General features: G+C 53.5%; 1 protein-coding gene across 1 annotated transcript; it reads right to left on the minus strand.

The window, feature by feature from the left end:
* Positions 1–310: 310 nt before the first annotated feature.
* On the minus strand, positions 311–12,872 carry BSND (barttin CLCNK type accessory subunit beta). Its single transcript, XM_047728857.1, has 4 exons — positions 12,440–12,872; positions 5,764–5,858; positions 3,596–3,850; positions 311–2,549 (listed from the first exon to the last, which is right to left on the minus strand). The coding sequence occupies exons 1-4, from the start codon at positions 12,614–12,616 to the stop codon at positions 2,135–2,137; spliced, it is 942 nt and encodes a 313-aa protein (XP_047584813.1). The 5' UTR covers positions 12,617–12,872; the 3' UTR covers positions 311–2,134.
* Between the last annotated feature and the right edge of the window lie 3,755 nt (positions 12,873–16,627).

The raw sequence follows: 16,627 nt of genomic DNA on the forward strand, positions 1-16,627 counted from the left end.
GAGGGGGAACAGGTGGTTTCACATGAAGGAATTTGCAGGTGAAAGTGACCCCTTTAAACACTGAAAACTTTATTTTAGCTGTTTGCCCAGACAGCCCTTCTGATGCAGGTCACCTGCTGCCTGACCTCAGGAAGCAGGACACAGGAACACGCGGCACCTTGCCATGTCCACTGTCTCGGGGCCATTGGTGGGACTGTGTTACAGCAGAGGGCATGTGCCCGGGGGCAGACCTCACTACGGGAGGTAGTAATGACCCAGAACGAAAGAGGAGTATTTCCAGGGGCGTACACGTCTTCTTTTTATTTTTTAATTTTTTTTTAAGATTTCACTTATTTATTTTATTGGGATGGGGGGCAGAGTCTTGACTCTGTGCTTGGCACAGACTCAGCACTGTGCTGAGTTTGGAGTCAGATGTGGGGCTTGATCTCATGACCCTGAGACCAGGGCCTGAGCTGAAACCAAATGGAAGCTTAAGCAATGGGGACCACCTAGGCAACACAGGGGCATGCACTTCTGACTCAGCCCATGGGGCAGTCCTTTCCCTCGGCCGAGAGCCCCACCCCTAACCCAGAAGCCTAGCCTAGATGAAGGTCCCCTCCTCCCAGTGGGCCATGGTGCAAGTTCTGAGTGCACAGACCTCATGCGAAGTTGTGCCACTGCCTCCTTCTCCGAAGCTACTGCCGTCCACGCTGGGGACACAGCACAGATCAGCCTCATCAAAGCGAGACACGGAAGAGTTGCAGTACAGGCATGTATCTTCAGGGCCTGCTCAGGCAGCCTTAGCCACCTGTCCCTGCATTCCATGGGTGGTGTGGTTGTCACTCGGCTGCCTCTGGACTCCACTGTCCACTTCTAACTTCTCTGTGCCCTCCTTGGCTTGCACTCAGCACTCCGTTCCTAGCTTACAAGGTACCAAGTTCAGTAAATGGTAAGCTCTTGGAGGGCAAGAACCTTATCAGTTCATGTCTTTCTCCTCCTAAAAGTCCTGGCTTTGTGTTCAGCACACAGTAGGTGCTCAGCAGATGCCCCCGAATCCAACCGAATCAAGCCAGGAGGCTTCACCTCACCCCCCATCCTCAGCCAATGCAGACATATTCTGCAGGGAAGGGGGTTTCTCTGTGGCCTTTCTGCCTGCCTTTGTGACTCCGATGCAGGCCATTTGGAGGTTTGAATGCCTGAGGGTAAGGGGCCTGGGGGTCTAAGAGTTGGGGGACGGGGGCGTTATCTGCAAAAGACTCTGTCAGTTTTGTAAGCCTTCGATGACTGCTGATCTGAGCACAGGAGATACCCAGGTGAGTAGTGCCGAAGTCTAGCCTTGAGCTGGCAGTCACCCTCCAGCAATGTACAAGGCCCACAGGTGGCACAGAGGAGCCAGAAGAAGTACCTCCTTCTGAGAGGTGATAGCATTAGGAAAAGCTTTCAGAGGAAGGGCATCTGTGCCGGGGCTTGAAGGATGAGCATGAATTTGCCAGACACGGAAGCAAAGGGCATGCTGGTGGAGGGGACAAGCCTGGGACGGGCTTGGGGAGTGAAGGAGGACTTGGCATTGGAGGAGCAGAGGTTGTGGCATGGGGCTAACCAGAGAGAAAGTCAGAAGGTCCACGGAGGTGAGGCATGGCAGGTTTTGGATCTGGGGCGATGGGAAACACAGGACGAATTTGGGCAGGATAGACGTGGTTAGCTCTGATGAAGACAGATCACACCGTCCACCTGGGTATGGGACAGTGGAGGGGACATCAAGGGATGGCTACAGGACTTCACAGGAACAGGCACCCTGAGCCTTCACTGGGGATCAGGGCCTCAGGGATAGCACCAAGGAAGGTCCTGTTCAGAGGCCTACTATGGGGGGAGGCAGAAAAGGCTCTTGAGGGCCCCAGCGGCTGCAAATCTTCTCAGGGAACCGTGTTTTACCTTCAATACTTCACCAAAGAAAGTGAACAGTGAAAGCAATGTGTCCCGGACAGCAAGCATCTCCTCCCTGAGCTCCGCTTTGAACCCTCCAAGTGCTCTCCGGCCCGCTGTCTCGCATGAACCTCCACATAACCCCATTTTGCAGACAGGGACACTGAGGCCCTGTGAGGTCACATGGGGGTTAGCAGCAGTGTGGGGCTAGAATCCAGGGAGCAGATCCATCTCAGGCCTGGGCATCAGGCTCAAAGCCCACTTCCTGGTCTGGGAGGGGGTCCCCAGGGCTGTCTGGCAACCCATAGTACAAGTCTTCTTCTTCCTGCTCTGGCTCCTCTGCGCCTGTGTCTGAAGTCTTCTCTTCCTCCTCCTTTGTCCTCTGGGATGACTGCTGACAGCTGGACAGGGCAGCAGCCCACCGCTGGCCCTCTGGGGGCGCATCCTCTGTCATGGGGGCATCGATCAGGGCAAAGTCGTGGAAGCGGTCCAGCTGGCACTTGCAGGCCCAGGGCTCCCGAGGTGGGCAATGAGGCTCCTCCCGCTCTGGGGGAGAGGGGTTGGGGCTGCCGCCCTCACTGGAGTCCACATCCAGCTCATCTTGGAAGGAAGCCAAGGGTGCAGGGCCCCGGGGACAGGCCTGGAGGCTGCAGGAGCAAAGGCCCAGAGAGCCAGGGTAGCCCCGAGTCAGAATGTCTGGGTCCCAGTTCTAGCCACTAGCTGCAAGGCCCAGGGTAGGTGAGTTTGCCTGTCTGGTCTCAGTGTCCTCCCCTATAAAGTGGGACAGCATAATCGTACTCTCTTATGGTTGTCTCTGAGGATTACAGCACATGGCGTGTGCAAAGTCCATTGTGCACATAGTAGGTGCTCAAGAAATGGGGGGCACCTAGGTGGCTCAGTGGGTTAAAGCCTTTGCCTTCGGCTCAGGTCATGATCCCAGGGTCCTGGGATCGAGCCCCACATCGGGCTCTCTGCTCCACAGGGAGCCTGCTTCCTCCCCTCTCTCTCTCTGCCTGCCTCTCTGCCTACTTGTGATTAAAAAAAAAAAAAAAAAGAAATGGGATTATGTTATGGTCCCCATGTTATGATCTAAACCAGGTTCTTTCCCAGCCTCTCTGGCCACTCAGGGGTCTCCTGTGGGCCCTCAGCCTCCAGCACACGCACAGTGTCCCCTTCTGTTCCCTTGTCACCTCCCCCATTGGACTGGGAGCTCCTGCAGGGTGGGAGCCTTTGTGGTCTGGTGGGAGTAGGTGCCCGTCAATGTTGGTGGGATGAGTGCATAACTGGATGGATGGGAACCCAGATCATAACCAGCCCGGGATGGGCCGGGCGCGAGTGCCCAGCCAGAGGTCACAGAGCACATCAGCAGCAGAGTTCAGATTTGAACTTGCTGTCCCAGCTCTCACAACAGCCCTCTGAGGTGGGAGTGATTGCTCCCATGTGGGGAAACTGAGGCTCAAGAGGGTAAGAAACCTACCAAAGCTACACAGTGACGAGCTGGGATTTGAACCCAGGCCTGGGTGACTAAGCCAGACTCGTGCGTCTGCTCTACCTGCTGCCTCTCAGGGTGTCCCCACACACCCCCCGCCCTCTCTACTCCCAATTGTCCCCAACCGGCCCTGAGTGGCCCACAGCCCTGCCTGCTTCATGTGAGAACTGAGCAGCACCCCACCCCTGCACTCTGCCCACTCACCCAGGCCTGCTCGGAGTCGGGTTGCTTCCTCCCTCGTCCTCATCCGAGCCTCTGTGGATGACCACCGCAGCCTCCATCCAGCCCTGAGCATCACGGGGGCCACCTTGTCCTCCATCGCTGACTCCTGGCTGGGGGGCCAGCAGCGGGCGAGGGTCCTCATGGTAGCCCATGACCTTCATCTGTATGTGACTGAAGTCGGGCAGGCTCTGGTCATAGGCAGCTTCCTCCCACAGCCTGATGTATGGGGGCTGGGGGCTGGGCAGGGCACAGCAGAGAGCAGAGAAAGAACAGGCAGGTGAGTCCACTTAGCGAACACCACAGGAGGAGACATCAGTATTGTCCCCCCACCCTTGCTGCTCTGGACATCTGGTCTCCCCTAATCTCAGGACTTTAGGGGAGGTAACTGTACCCAGTCCACAGAGAGGAAAACTGAGGCCCAACAAGTCTTGGCAGCGCTCAGACTCTCAGACCAGTCAGTGCTCCTCTCACTGCACGTCCCCAAGGTTAACCCCAAGAGTCCACTTGTGAACCGCAGACCAGTTTGCATTGACGGAGCATGTGCTGCGCTGCAGACGGTGAGCTAAGAGCCCACGACTCCCACCGCATTTATCCTGCACCATGAAGCAGAGCAATCGTTCCCGTGGTTCGGTTGAGGACGCAGCAGCAGCAACAGCCCGGTTAGTGCGTGCTCCTTGCCTCAGGCTGTGTCAGGGGGCCCCTCGAATGCCCACCTTACCTGGGAGCAAGGAAGCATGGAGACTTGGGCTGGGTCGCCCCAAGCGCCTCAAACACCAGGTTACAGTGCTGCTGCTCCAGACGTCCCATCCCGTCCCCTTCCCTATGTGCTCTACAGCCCCTCCGGGAAGTGAGGCGCAGAGACTAGATCCCTTGCCCACGATCACACAGGAGGAGCCCAGGGCTCAGCTCCGTACAGTGGCTCGTCCCGTGTGACCATTCTTTGCCCACCCAGGGTCTAGCCACCTCACTCCCCTGGGGACATGTGGTCACTCTATACGCCAGGAACAGAAAATAGCATCACTGCCTTTTTCTGCAAGCAAAGCAGAGAGTTCCAGAGCCCTGGCCACAGACCCTGGACCTGCAGCCCGGCCTTCTGAGTGCAAAGTCACAGCCTCCAGGGGGTGTTGAGGATGGGAGGGCGGGAGCGCTCGCTGCTGTGTCCCAGGGAGCCAGACCTGGCACGTCCAGGAGGCAAGTCTGGTCTGGTCCGTCCGTGGCTCCCTGGGAGGTTTGAGGCCTGTAATTATACTTCTTTTTTTGTTTGCTTGCTTGTTTGTTTTGTTTTAGAGAGAGAAAAAGAGAGGGTCGGGGGGAGAGGGAGAGAATCCCAAGCAGGCTCCAAGCCCAGCACAGAGCTAGAGGCGGGGCTCGATCTCATGAACCTGGGATCGTGACCTGAGCTGAAATCAAGAGTCAGATGCTTAACTGACTGAGCTACCCATGCACCCTACGATTGTGTTTCTTGAGCCTCAGTTTTCTGCTCGTGTAAAGGGCCCGACAGCCCTACTTCCCAGGGTTCCTATGAGGACTGGAGGAAGTAATGAGTGCCGACTGTTTGCTTTGATCTCAGGTTGATAGAAAACATGTCTTGCTAACGAAGGCACACTGAGAGAGGGCCCACCACGCACCAGGTTCTGTTCTTAGTGCTTCCTTACATTAACTCTCTCACCCCTCCCTGAAGCCCTGGGAGAAAGGTGTGATTAGTACCCCTATTTTGCAGATGGGGCAAAGAGAGGCACGTTGCATTCCCCAAATCCCACAGCCGGTAAATGGAGAGCCACAGGGCTGTGTCTCGCTGTCCACATGCCCCTTGTTTGCCATAGGAGATGTCACAGCTGTTTGGGATTTAGGGCTACACCTGTTTTTTATTTGGGTCAGCCACGAATTCTCCCTCAGACAGGACAAAGTCCCTGAGCCTCAGTTCCCTAATCTTTAAAATGGGGGATAATAATGCCTCCCTCGTAGAACTGAGGGCTCAAAACAAACCGTGATTTCAAACAGCAAGCTCTCAGTGAGCGAGGGGCAAAGCAGGAAGCTGGACCCAGCAGACGGACACCCCCCACCCCACTCCATCACCCTCCACTGAAAGAGGAGACTGGCCTGAGGGGCTCCCCCTGCTCCACCCCTGTCCTGGAGAGCCTGACACCTACCTCTTCATCTCAGCAGCGAGCCCATTCTCCAGCAGGCCCAGCGCCTTTGGGGACAGGAAGCCTTGGAAGTCAGAGTCAGCGGGTATGAAGGTGATCTGCAGGACAAAGGAAAGAAGGCTTCTCTGTGGCTCCCACAGCCATCCTGACCGGGGCGGGCCTCCGTGTGACAGCAGAGGGGCCTGCTCAGGGCCCAACTCCAGGGGGTGGAGGCATCTGGGGCTCTTCACCCAACAGACATTTACCAGGCACCAGCTGTGTGCCAGGCAGTCTTCCAGGCACTAGGGGGCAGCACTGAGCAAATGAGCCAAACATCACTTCCCAGGGTACTTTTCCGGTGCCCAGAAGGTGCCTGGCACAGCCTAGGGGTTTCATCCATATCTGGTGAGCAAGTGTCATGTATTTCTTGGCACAGAGGTTGTGGTGGGGGACAGGGAGGTGAATGGCTGTAATTGCACCCACTGGTCCCCGTACTGGAACATTCAGGGATCAGGAGGTCTCTGCAAGTGCAGCACGTGGGGCGGGGACTGGGTAGCAGAGGGGAGGCAGGTCATAAAGGAGTCAGTGGGATGAGACAGAGAAGCCCTGCTTTTGGGGTCTGGGAGACTGTGGAAGATTCCTTCCTTGGGCAGGTCTTCTCTCTGCTCAGAGCCTCTATGTGCCTCTCTATAAAAGGGGCTAACCTCAAAGAGATATTGGCGGGCACTGTTCACAACAGCCACAAGGTGGAAAGAACCCAAGTGTCCAACAGCAGATGAATGGATCAAGAAAATATGGCACATACACACAATGGGTCATTATTCAGCCTTAGAAAGTCGGGCAGCTCGGACACATGCTACGACATGAACGAGCCTTGAAGAAATAAGCTAGTAACAAAGAGACAGATGCTGTAGGAGTCCAGTTCCATGAGATTCCCACAATAGTCAAATTCATAGGCAGAGTAGAATGGTGGTTGCCACAGACTGGAGGGAGGGGGTGGGGAGTTTCCGTTTAATGGGTAGTAAGTTTCAGTTTGGCAAGATGAAAAGACTTCTGGAGACGTGCACAACAGTGTGCGTTTAGTTAACACTACTGAACTGTAGGGGCACCCTGCTCGCTCAGCTGGGGGAGCGCATGACTCTTGATCTGGGAGTTGCGGGTATGAGCCTCATATTGGTATAGAGATGACTAAAAAATTAAAAATGTATGTATTTTAAAAAACTGTACACTTAAAAATGGTAGGACAGTAAATTTTATGTTATGCATATTTTACCACAATATCTTTAAGTGGGGCTGGAGATATCTGTCTCCTAGGATTGCCGTGAAGATCCCATGAGATAATGTAGAAGGAAGCCCCTGGCACAATGCTGGGCACATAGTAGCTGCTCAGTAAACCGTAGTTCATGCTACTGAAGATGAAATTATTTGACCTCTTTGAGTCTTGCTCTCCTCAACTGAAAATTTGTTCAACAAATATTTGACAAGACCCCACTGTGTTATAACAGGGTCATAAACAGCAACTCCTTTTGTCTCTTCCTATAGAGCGTGATGAGTAAAAGACACTTGTCTGCCCCAGAAAACTCCATCATGCTGGGAGGAAGGGAATGATGGATGGAGAGGTTCCTAGAACTCCTATGCAGAGTGAGCTTCCTTGAAACGTCTAGAAATAAGGAATGGATCTCGGTAGCTTCCACACTCTCCAAGGATACCCTGTACTTGCCAGCTGGCTCTGTATTTCTTAGAAGCTTCCCCTTTCTCTGCCTCATTACCTCATGGCCCAATCAACACTTCCTCCCATTTCTCCTCTTCACCACCATCACCATAATCATTATCACTACACCCACTACACCCTCCTCTACCATCAACATTATTACCATTACTACAACCATCACCATCATCACCACCACCACCATCATCTCCATCAACATCATCATCATATCATCTTCTCCATCACCACCATCACTATCATCACCATCACCACTACCAACACATCACCATTATCACCATTACTACAACCATCATCATCACCACCACCATCATCTCCATCAACATTATCACCATTACTACAACCATCATCTATCATCACCACTACTATCATCATTACCATCACCACCACGACTACCATCACCACCATCACCACTACTACAACCATCACTATCATCGCTACCACCACCATCATCTCCATCAACATTATCATTGTGTCATTACCATCACTATCACCATCATCACCACCACTACCACTATCATGATCTCCATCACCATCATCATATGTGATCATGTTATTATCACTATCATCATCATCACCATCATCATCTCCATCACCACCATCACCATCATCACCACCAACACATCACCATTATCACCATTACTACAATCATCACCACCACTACCACCATCATCACCTCCATCATCATCATATCATCACCATCACTACTACCATCATCAACTCTATCAACAACATCATCATATCATCATCACCATCACAATTATCACCTTACTACAACCATCACCATCATCACTACCCCCACCATCATCTCCATCATCCCCATGATGATGATCACTATTACCATCATCACCATCACCACCACCACCACCATATCATTGTCACCATCGTCATCATCATCACCATTACTGCTATAATCATCCCCAGCAGCATCATCATATTATCATCACATCACCATCACCATCATCACTACCAACATATCACCATTATCACCATTACTACAACCATCACCATCATCATTATATCATCATCACCCACCACCACCACATCATTGTCACCATCGTCATCATCATCACCATTACTGCTATCATCATCCCCAGCAGCATCATCATATTATCATCACATCACCGTCATCACCATCATCTCCATCACCACCATCACCATCATCACCACCAACACGTCACCATTATCACCATTACTCAGCCATCACCATCATCATCATATCATCGTCACCATAACCACTACTACCACCATCACCATCATCATCATATCATCACCACCATCACCACTACTACCACCATCATCACCTCCATCAATATTATCCTCATATCATCACCACCCCACCACCATCTCCATCATCACCAGAATGATGTTCACTATTAGCATCATCATCATCACAATACATCATCACCATTATCACCACAATGAAGAGGCTGATAGAAAAGGAAAGTCTAGAATGTGTTAGAACACAAGTCCTTTAAAGAGGGGGGGACAGACAGAGTTGAAACTGGTGAGGGGATACCAGACTATGAAGATCCCAGAACATCAGACTAAGCAGTTCACTGTTTACCCAGAGGCAATGGGAGCCCTGGAGAAGTTCTCAGCAGGAGAATATACAGACAGATTTGTGTTTCAGCAGAGCACCAAGCAGTCACCAAAGGAAGGGAGCAGAGGGAAAGAGGGATACCCATGGAGAAGACAGATCCATTCACCACCAGTCAGGGGCCCAGTCCTAGAATCTAGTGAAGTATGCAGGAGAAGGGACTGGGGAGCTGTGGGAGACACAGAAGCCAGACAGGGACAGGCCCTGCTTTCTCTGCCAACCCTTCCCTTCTCCCAGCAGCCCAGCCCCGCTCAGCCAATGGACACAGCATCCCTGACTGTCTCATCTTCCAACTTTGCCCCATTTCCTCCTCCTGTCATGCCTGAAGTCCGGCTGACCACCACATCTGACCACGTCTACTTCAAAAAGTCAATGAGATAAGCTCAGTAGAAGCTCAGTCCTATATCCAACCACAGCAGGGGCTGGACATTTGCTGAATGAACAATGTCTTCTCCCTTCCTGCAGTCCTGGGTTCAGGACGTGAACCTGCAGTGCAGTGCAGGGGCCCATCACTTCTCACCAGCCCAGCGTAGGAGCTTCCTCAACTGGCCTAGTTGCCCCTTCCTCCTCTCAGGATGTCAGCCTGATAACTTCCCTCAACTGCAAAGATAGTCATGTCCCTCTCTTGTCTCATCAACTAAAGGGTAAGGTCCAAATTGTTTAGCATGGCATCCCAGGCCCTGTGGAGCTGAGTCCATTCTGTCTCCACCGTCCTTTCAACTGCCGCCGGGCAACAGCCATGTTGACCCACTCTCCTTGCTTTTACCTCATTCTTTTGATCGTGCTGTTCCTTCTTCCTGGGAAGTTTCCCCCCATCTTCTCTGCCTGGCCAACTTCAACTTAGCTTACAAAGGCTAGCTCATCTTCTCCGTGAAGCCTACTCCCTCCCCAACAGGCAGAAAATTATCTCCCTGATAAGATCCCCAGTCCTTCAAAGACAAGGACAGCTCAAATCCTGTTACTGTTATATCTTAATTGGCTGATTCCTTACCCTTATATTTAAATTTCGTTCAATCCAGAAAATTCCCATTTGTGGGGCACTGAGAGGGTGGGGAGGATGGGCACCAGCATTTGCTGAGGGCTCTGATGGGCCAGGCACAGAGACGATGTGCGAGACAGGGCCCCTCCCTCTAGCACACCTCCCGGGTCCACAGCACACTTTCCTTCCTTGCCTGAGTCTCTGAAACACACACTCACATAGACCCACACCAGTGCCCACACCCCTGCACACACATTCAGAGACCTGACCAATGCCACAAACACCATTCCTGAGGACAATGTGCGATGCCGGCTCACCGACACAAGACCCCACTGGTTCCCCACACGGGCCCATGCAAGGCTCCACCAAGGTTACAGAAGAGGGGCAGAGGGAGGAGGGAGTTGAAACTGGGCCTGCTAGACACGAAAGTGCACACTGTTTCTACCCTGCCTTGCTGCCTCCCCAGCACCTGAACACGTGAACCTATCAACAGTTACTCATTAATACCCAGTAGGTTCCCTCTCCCCTTTCTCCCTCACCCGTCACTGCCACTGGGTCCCTCTCCCTTCCACCCCCCCACCTCCCTGCAGAGCCACCTCTGGTAAAGGGGGAGAGGACAGGAAGGACATGGCCCTCCATACCCCTGCTGTCCCCTTCCCAGGCCCCAGGATCCAGCCTCCTCCTCACTGGGAGGATGACAACAGAGGTGGGGACACAGGTGGCTTGGGTCCTAGGGACCTCTTCTCACAGTGACCTGTGCTCAGGGGCATTGCACAGACAGAGGCTAGTTGACTGTAAACTGCTCAGTAAATGGCTACAAACCAGTCCAGACCGCCCCAGCACCGAACACACTGAAGCCTGGGGCTGGCCCATGGAGGGGGCAGGGCTGGGGAGAGCAGGGCCCAGGCCCCCAGGAGCTTCCTCCCTCCTCCCCAGAACCCTTGAGCACAGCCACCCAGGTGGGAGGAGGAAGGGGGCTGCATGTCGTGGGGGCTACCCAGGACCTGGAGGCCTATATCCTTACATGTCAGGACCCATGGGACCCCTCGAGGCACCCCTTCCCCCCCCCCTTCCTGACACACACTTTGTGCAAATGAGGAAACAGGCTCAGAAGGGGAAGGCGCTTGGGGCACCTGGGTAGCTCAGTGGTTAAGCCTCTGCCTTCGGCTCAGGTCATGATCTCGGGGTCCTGGGATCGAGTCCCACATCGGGCTCTCCGCTCTGCAGGGAGCCTGCTTCCTCCTCTCTCTCTCTCTCTCTGCTTGCCTGTCTGCCCACTTGTGATCTCTCTCTGTCAGATAAATAAAATCTTTAAAAAAAAAAAAAAAAGAAAGGGAAGGCGCTTGACCAAAGTCTGCCCAGCAGTTAGAGACAGAGCCCAAGTTCTCTCCTTCTCTCCCTGGGTCTGTCTGACCAGTTGTGTGATCTTGGAAAAGTCACTCATCCTCTCTGGGCCCTGAAGGATTACAGCTCCTGACATGGTCCACACATTGTTGAGAGGACCAGCAACAGTGAGATTGGAAGCTCTTCTCCTGTATACAACACCCTACTCGTCACAAAACAGTCCTCCGTCCTGTCTCTTCTCTGGTCTTCATAATAACTCCGGGAGGCTGGAAGAAGTAGGAGCTTGGGGCCCCTTTTACAGATGAAAGAAACCAAGGTTCAGAAAGGCAAAGTCCCACAGAGTTTGAGACAGAGCTGGAACTAGAACTCAGGACTCCCAAACCAGTGCTCTTCTCATCACTAAGTCACTGATAAGGCTAGGAGTATATTAAATGGAAGAACAGAGCGCTGCCCCACCCACGTCGGCAAGGTTACTGCAGACCAACCCCGGAACTCTCCGCAGCTCCTGGACACAGGGAAAGCCCTCCAAGGGGGAGGCTTGTACTTTAAGTCCTACGTGGCTGAGCTGCAACCCTGACTCTGACACTTGGGAGCTGTGGAAGCTCACCTTTCTGAGCCTGGTACTTCTTCACTCCACTCTGAAATGAACTACAGACAGTACCAGAAAGTTCCAGATGCGGATGAACTATGTACTCCGTGAAAGCAGGAATGCCTGGCAGGCAGGAAACTACTCCTTAGCTGTGGCCACAAGCACAGAATCGTGGGTTGTTTCCTGCGTCTCCTTCATGGTTCAGGGTTCCAGACCCAAGGGGCTTCTGATTAGTCTTTACATGAGGGAGGCATGCAGGGAGGGACGGAGGGATGGAGGAACAGAAGGAGGGATCGAGGGAGGGAGGGATGCTCATGAGGGCAGAGGGAAGAAAAGAGAGAGGGGAAGAGGGGAGGATGGAAAAAACAGTGAAAGATGAGGGACCATACCCAGAACAAAAGCACATTCCCCAACCCTCCTGGGCCTGGGCCAGCAGCCCTCCCAACTTGGCCACTTGCCTACCTTGGGGTAGCACTGGCACATACTCCAGATGACGCCCCCGATCACCATGATGCAGCCCATGGCATAGAAGGTACCGTAGACCTGGGGCCGGTCGTGGCTCATGAGGAACGTGCCAAGGGCCAGCAGGAAGAGCCCCAGCACAATGAAGCCAATGCGGAAGGTCTTCTCGTCGGCCATGGCTGCCTGGCCCGGCCCCGGTGTAAAGGGGGCCGGCAAACTCCTGCAGACACCCGCACACACTCACACAGAGAAGGACGACACTCCAGGACCGCCGCAAGCTGGGGCTCCAAGTTCAAGGGAGGGAGGGTCCCTCCAGGGCCAGCTGCAGTCGGGTGCACCGTTCACCAGGCTGGAGGAGCTACGCTTCGATGGCCCTGTGCCACCCCCCCCCTCCACCTTCACTCCCTCTCACCTTCCCTCTGGGCCCAGCCAACGCTTGTGTGTGTGTGTGTGTGTGTGTGTGAGAGAGAGAGAGAGAGAGAGAGAGAGAGAGAATCTGAATGAGGGAAAACATGAGGGAGGGACGGGGGAGGTTTCAGGGGCTGAGCCCTAGCCAAGACTTCAACATCACCTCATTTGCCTATGTAGGGCTGAGCTGGGCTGGACAGGTGGCCCCGTGCCATCCGGCCAGGGAAACAGGGTACAATTGCACAGCCAAAAGACACAGTCATGCTGCTGGAAGATTTCAGGGTCCCCCGGGCCAGCATTTTAGGATCCTGAAGCACTCTGGACTCTTCAAGATCATGGGCCCATCTGGGGTTCAGGAATAATAACCCTTATCTACTGGACAGTGGCTTGCCGGCATGACCCTGTTGTAAACGTGTTACAGGTATTAACTCACTGAAGGAGACCCCGTGAGGCAACTCCTACCAGCTCCACTTAACAGAGGAGGACAGGGGGTAGAGTGCCCAAGGTTACACAGGTAGAAATGGCACAGCAGCTGGAACTGGAACCCAGGGGCTTTGCGCCTAGCCACCACGGGGTACCGCCTCACTGGGGATGAAGGGCCAAAGCATGGGCTCTGGTGGCCAGGGTGCAGATTCTGGCTCCTCTGCCAAAGGGCAGTGTACTCTTGATCAAATCCCCTCTCTGTGCCTCAGTTTTCCTCCCCTGTACAATGGGGACAATGACTGCAGCTCCCAGGACCAGCGCTATCTCCAGGCCTAGCCTCCCTGGGTTCTTCTTTCTCATACTCTGTGCTCCTCCAGACCTGCTCCCAATGATCTGACCCCTAGAAAGTCTATGTGTGTTGATGCCCCTGTAGGGGAGTCAATGACTGACAGGAGTCCCTGGCCTCCTAACTTCGAAGCTGTCTTCACCCTCAAAATAGCGTTCTAATGTTGGAGTTTCAGTCCTGAGGAGGGGCTGATGGGAAAAATCAGATTCCTTTATGGGATTACAGGAGAATGAAGGCCAAGTGGATCTCTAGAGGAAGACGGTAACTTTCTAGTTTTTACAGGGTTAAATTGCCACGGCGGCGGGATGTGGCCTCCAAACTTAGTAGGTTTAGTGGCAGTGGGGGAGGAGGGTTGTTGCCACCACATTCTCCCTCCTCCCCAGCATGGGCTGTGCTTATCCCCCGCACCACACCTATGCTCACACCCTCTGCCTGGTGTTCCTGCCCACAGACACTTTTTCCAGCAGCAGCTTTCCTTCACCAGCCCTCAGATCCAGCCGGGCTGCACCCTACAGTTTGCAGGGTTGGGGGGGTTCCCTATAATTGCTCAGGAGACCCTCACAAATGAGAGCTTGGCAAGGGGTCAGGAAGGGCTGAGAGTCACCCAGTCACATCCAGGTTTGATTCGCCAGGCGAACTTGGGCTGGTGGCTCCACTCTGGGCTTGAGACTTGTCACCTGTGCAAGTGGGTGGTGGGGAGTGCGGATGGGCGCGGTCTCCGTCCAGCGGGAGCCTCTCGCGCCCCCTGGTGGCCGTCATGACACACGCTCTGGAAGGCGCTCCGCACCCAGTTCAATCAGGCGTTTCTCTGTCCCTCAGCCCGAGGTTATCGCGCCCATTTCACAGGAGAGGAAACGGAGCTCGGGGAGTGGCAGGGACTTGCCAGTACCTCCCCAAACTGAGTCGGTGGCTAAACTAGGACAGAGACCCATGTAGTCCAACCCCAATGTAGATAGATCTGGTCCTTAGCCCTTCCAGAGAGGCCTCCCAGTCACCCGAGCATTGTCCTCCGCACCCCACCTTTTATCTCCTCTGCACGACCCAGCCTCAGTTCCCTCTTTTCTCTCCTCTTAAAAAAGGGAGTGACAGCGAGTAAACTCTGGGACAAGTAGGTGCTCCCTAGAAGGTCTCATGTAACCTTTCCCAGAGAGCCGCGGTGATGGTTACAGGGGAACACGTGTGTCCCCGTTCTCCCTGCTTTCCGCTGCTCCCCTCCCGCCTGCTTGTGGCCTTTTCCTCCCAGCCAAGCAGGGGTCAGTGGGAGAGCAGGTCAGAGATCTTATCTCCCAGTAGAGGGCGCTCTAACCACTGTTTTCTTCCTCTCAGATCCACTCAGGGTCCTTCCAAGATCCTCAGAGGCAAACAGGGAAAAGATCACACCAATTTGACAGATGCAGAAACTGAGGCTCTTGGAGGCAAGGTGAGCTACCCAAGGTCACAAACCTTGTAAATAGCAGAGCAAGGAGTTCAAACCAGGTCCCCAACCAGTCTCTTGCTAAACACCTACTCCCTGCAGGACAACCTGAGGTACGAGGCCCTCTTGATAAAGATGGGATTTCAGAGAGCAGTGGCACTTGGTCTCACTTTCTGGGCCACAGTAAGGCTCTGAGACGTGGATGAGGCCTAGCACATGCACAAAGAAGAGAGAGGGATAGACTTGGGGGAAGGCGGGAAATGGGAGGAACAAAGGGACAGATTCATAGAAAGGATCCTTGAGAGGTCATTTAGAGTTCTGTCAGGGCAGGAAAAAAATTCAAAGTGATCAGCAAGTTCAAAGGCCCAGGGGTAAGTAATGGCTGGAGTGAAAACTCTAAATGCTAAACACACCCTCGCCCCCTCACCACCTTACCCTGCATACTCCTCCCCTATCTCCTCAGACCTCAGACCTGTCCCTCCCATGTCAACTCCATCCTTCCAGCATTATTCAGGCCAATACCTGAGTATCCCGGCCAGCATCCTTACCTCTTCTTCACACCCATATCCTGTTGGCTTTACCTCTAAGATGTAAAAGTCCAATCACTTTTCACCCCCAAATTCTACCCATCACTCTGGTCCCAGCTCCCATCATCTGTCTCCCTGAATGGTCCCTGCTTCTACCCTTGCCCCCTGAAGTCTCTTTTCAACCCAAATGCCAGGTCAGGGCATGTCATTGCTCTGCTCAGAACCCTGGAAGGGCACCCTATTTTATCAGAGTAAAAGCCAGAGACCTCAAAACAGCCTACCAGTCCCTGGATAATTTGTCCTTGCCGCCCACCCAACGCCCCCCACCCCGAGCTCATCTCCTGACCGGCCTCCTCTCACTACTCCAGCTCCCTGGCTCCGTACTCTTCTCAGAATACAATGCAACCCAAGGCCTTTGCACCTGCTGTTCCTTCTGCCTGGAAAACTCTTCCTCCAGACACTTGCCGACCCCCTCCCTCTCCTTCTTCAAGCTTTTGTCCAAACGTCATCTTCATATTGAGGCCTTCTGCTTTGACGTCTAAAACTGCAGCACTCCCTCCCCCCAGGGTGTCCTCTTTTCCTGACTGGTTTTTCTCCAGTAGTACACATGTGCATCTATCATGCTAGTTACATTGTTTATTCGTCTCTTGTCTGTCTCCTGCTAAGGCAGGGGGAACTTTGTTTTGGTCACTGTTTTAGCCCCAGGGGCCAGAATGGGTGAGGTTCTTGATTGATACTGTGGAATGGAGTGATGCGTAGAAGTTCCAGAAGAGAGGGAGGCCAGAGAGAGAAGCACAGGCAGGCTTGAATGAAACTCCTGGCTCTGTCGTTGTTCTCTGTCATTTTACTTATCTGAGGCTCAGTTTCCTTGCCTGGTAAATGGGAACACCATCTGTAGAGCAGCCGTGATGATGGGAACAATGCAGAGGCCTGCCCTGACTTGCAGTCCACCCTCAGGGAATGCTGCCCTTATCCAGCTGATTGAGCCCCAGGACTTTGAAACTGCTTGCTGTGTGACCCTGGGAAGGTTACTTAACCTCTCTGAGCTGGCTTTCTCATCTGTAAATGGG

The sequence above is a fragment of the Lutra lutra genome, chromosome 4 (genome assembly GCF_902655055.1).
Source record: "Lutra lutra chromosome 4, mLutLut1.2, whole genome shotgun sequence".
Taxonomy (NCBI): domain Eukaryota; kingdom Metazoa; phylum Chordata; class Mammalia; order Carnivora; family Mustelidae; genus Lutra; species Lutra lutra.

What these genes read in the sequence shown, in the direction of transcription:
- BSND (XM_047728857.1), bottom strand. Translation starts at nt 12,616, where the DNA reads ATGGCCGACGAGAAGACCTTCCGCATTGGCTTCATTGTGCTGGGGCTC. An exon ending in TGTGCCAGTGCTACCCCAAG is followed by an intron (nt 5,859 to 12,439) that starts GTAGGCAAGTGG and finishes TTTGTCCTGCAG; the next exon opens with ATCACCTTCATACCCGCTGA. An exon ending in CCGACTCCGAGCAGGCCTGG is followed by an intron (nt 2,550 to 3,595) that starts GTGAGTGGGCAG and finishes TTGCTCCTGCAG; the next exon opens with CCTCCAGGCCTGTCCCCGGG.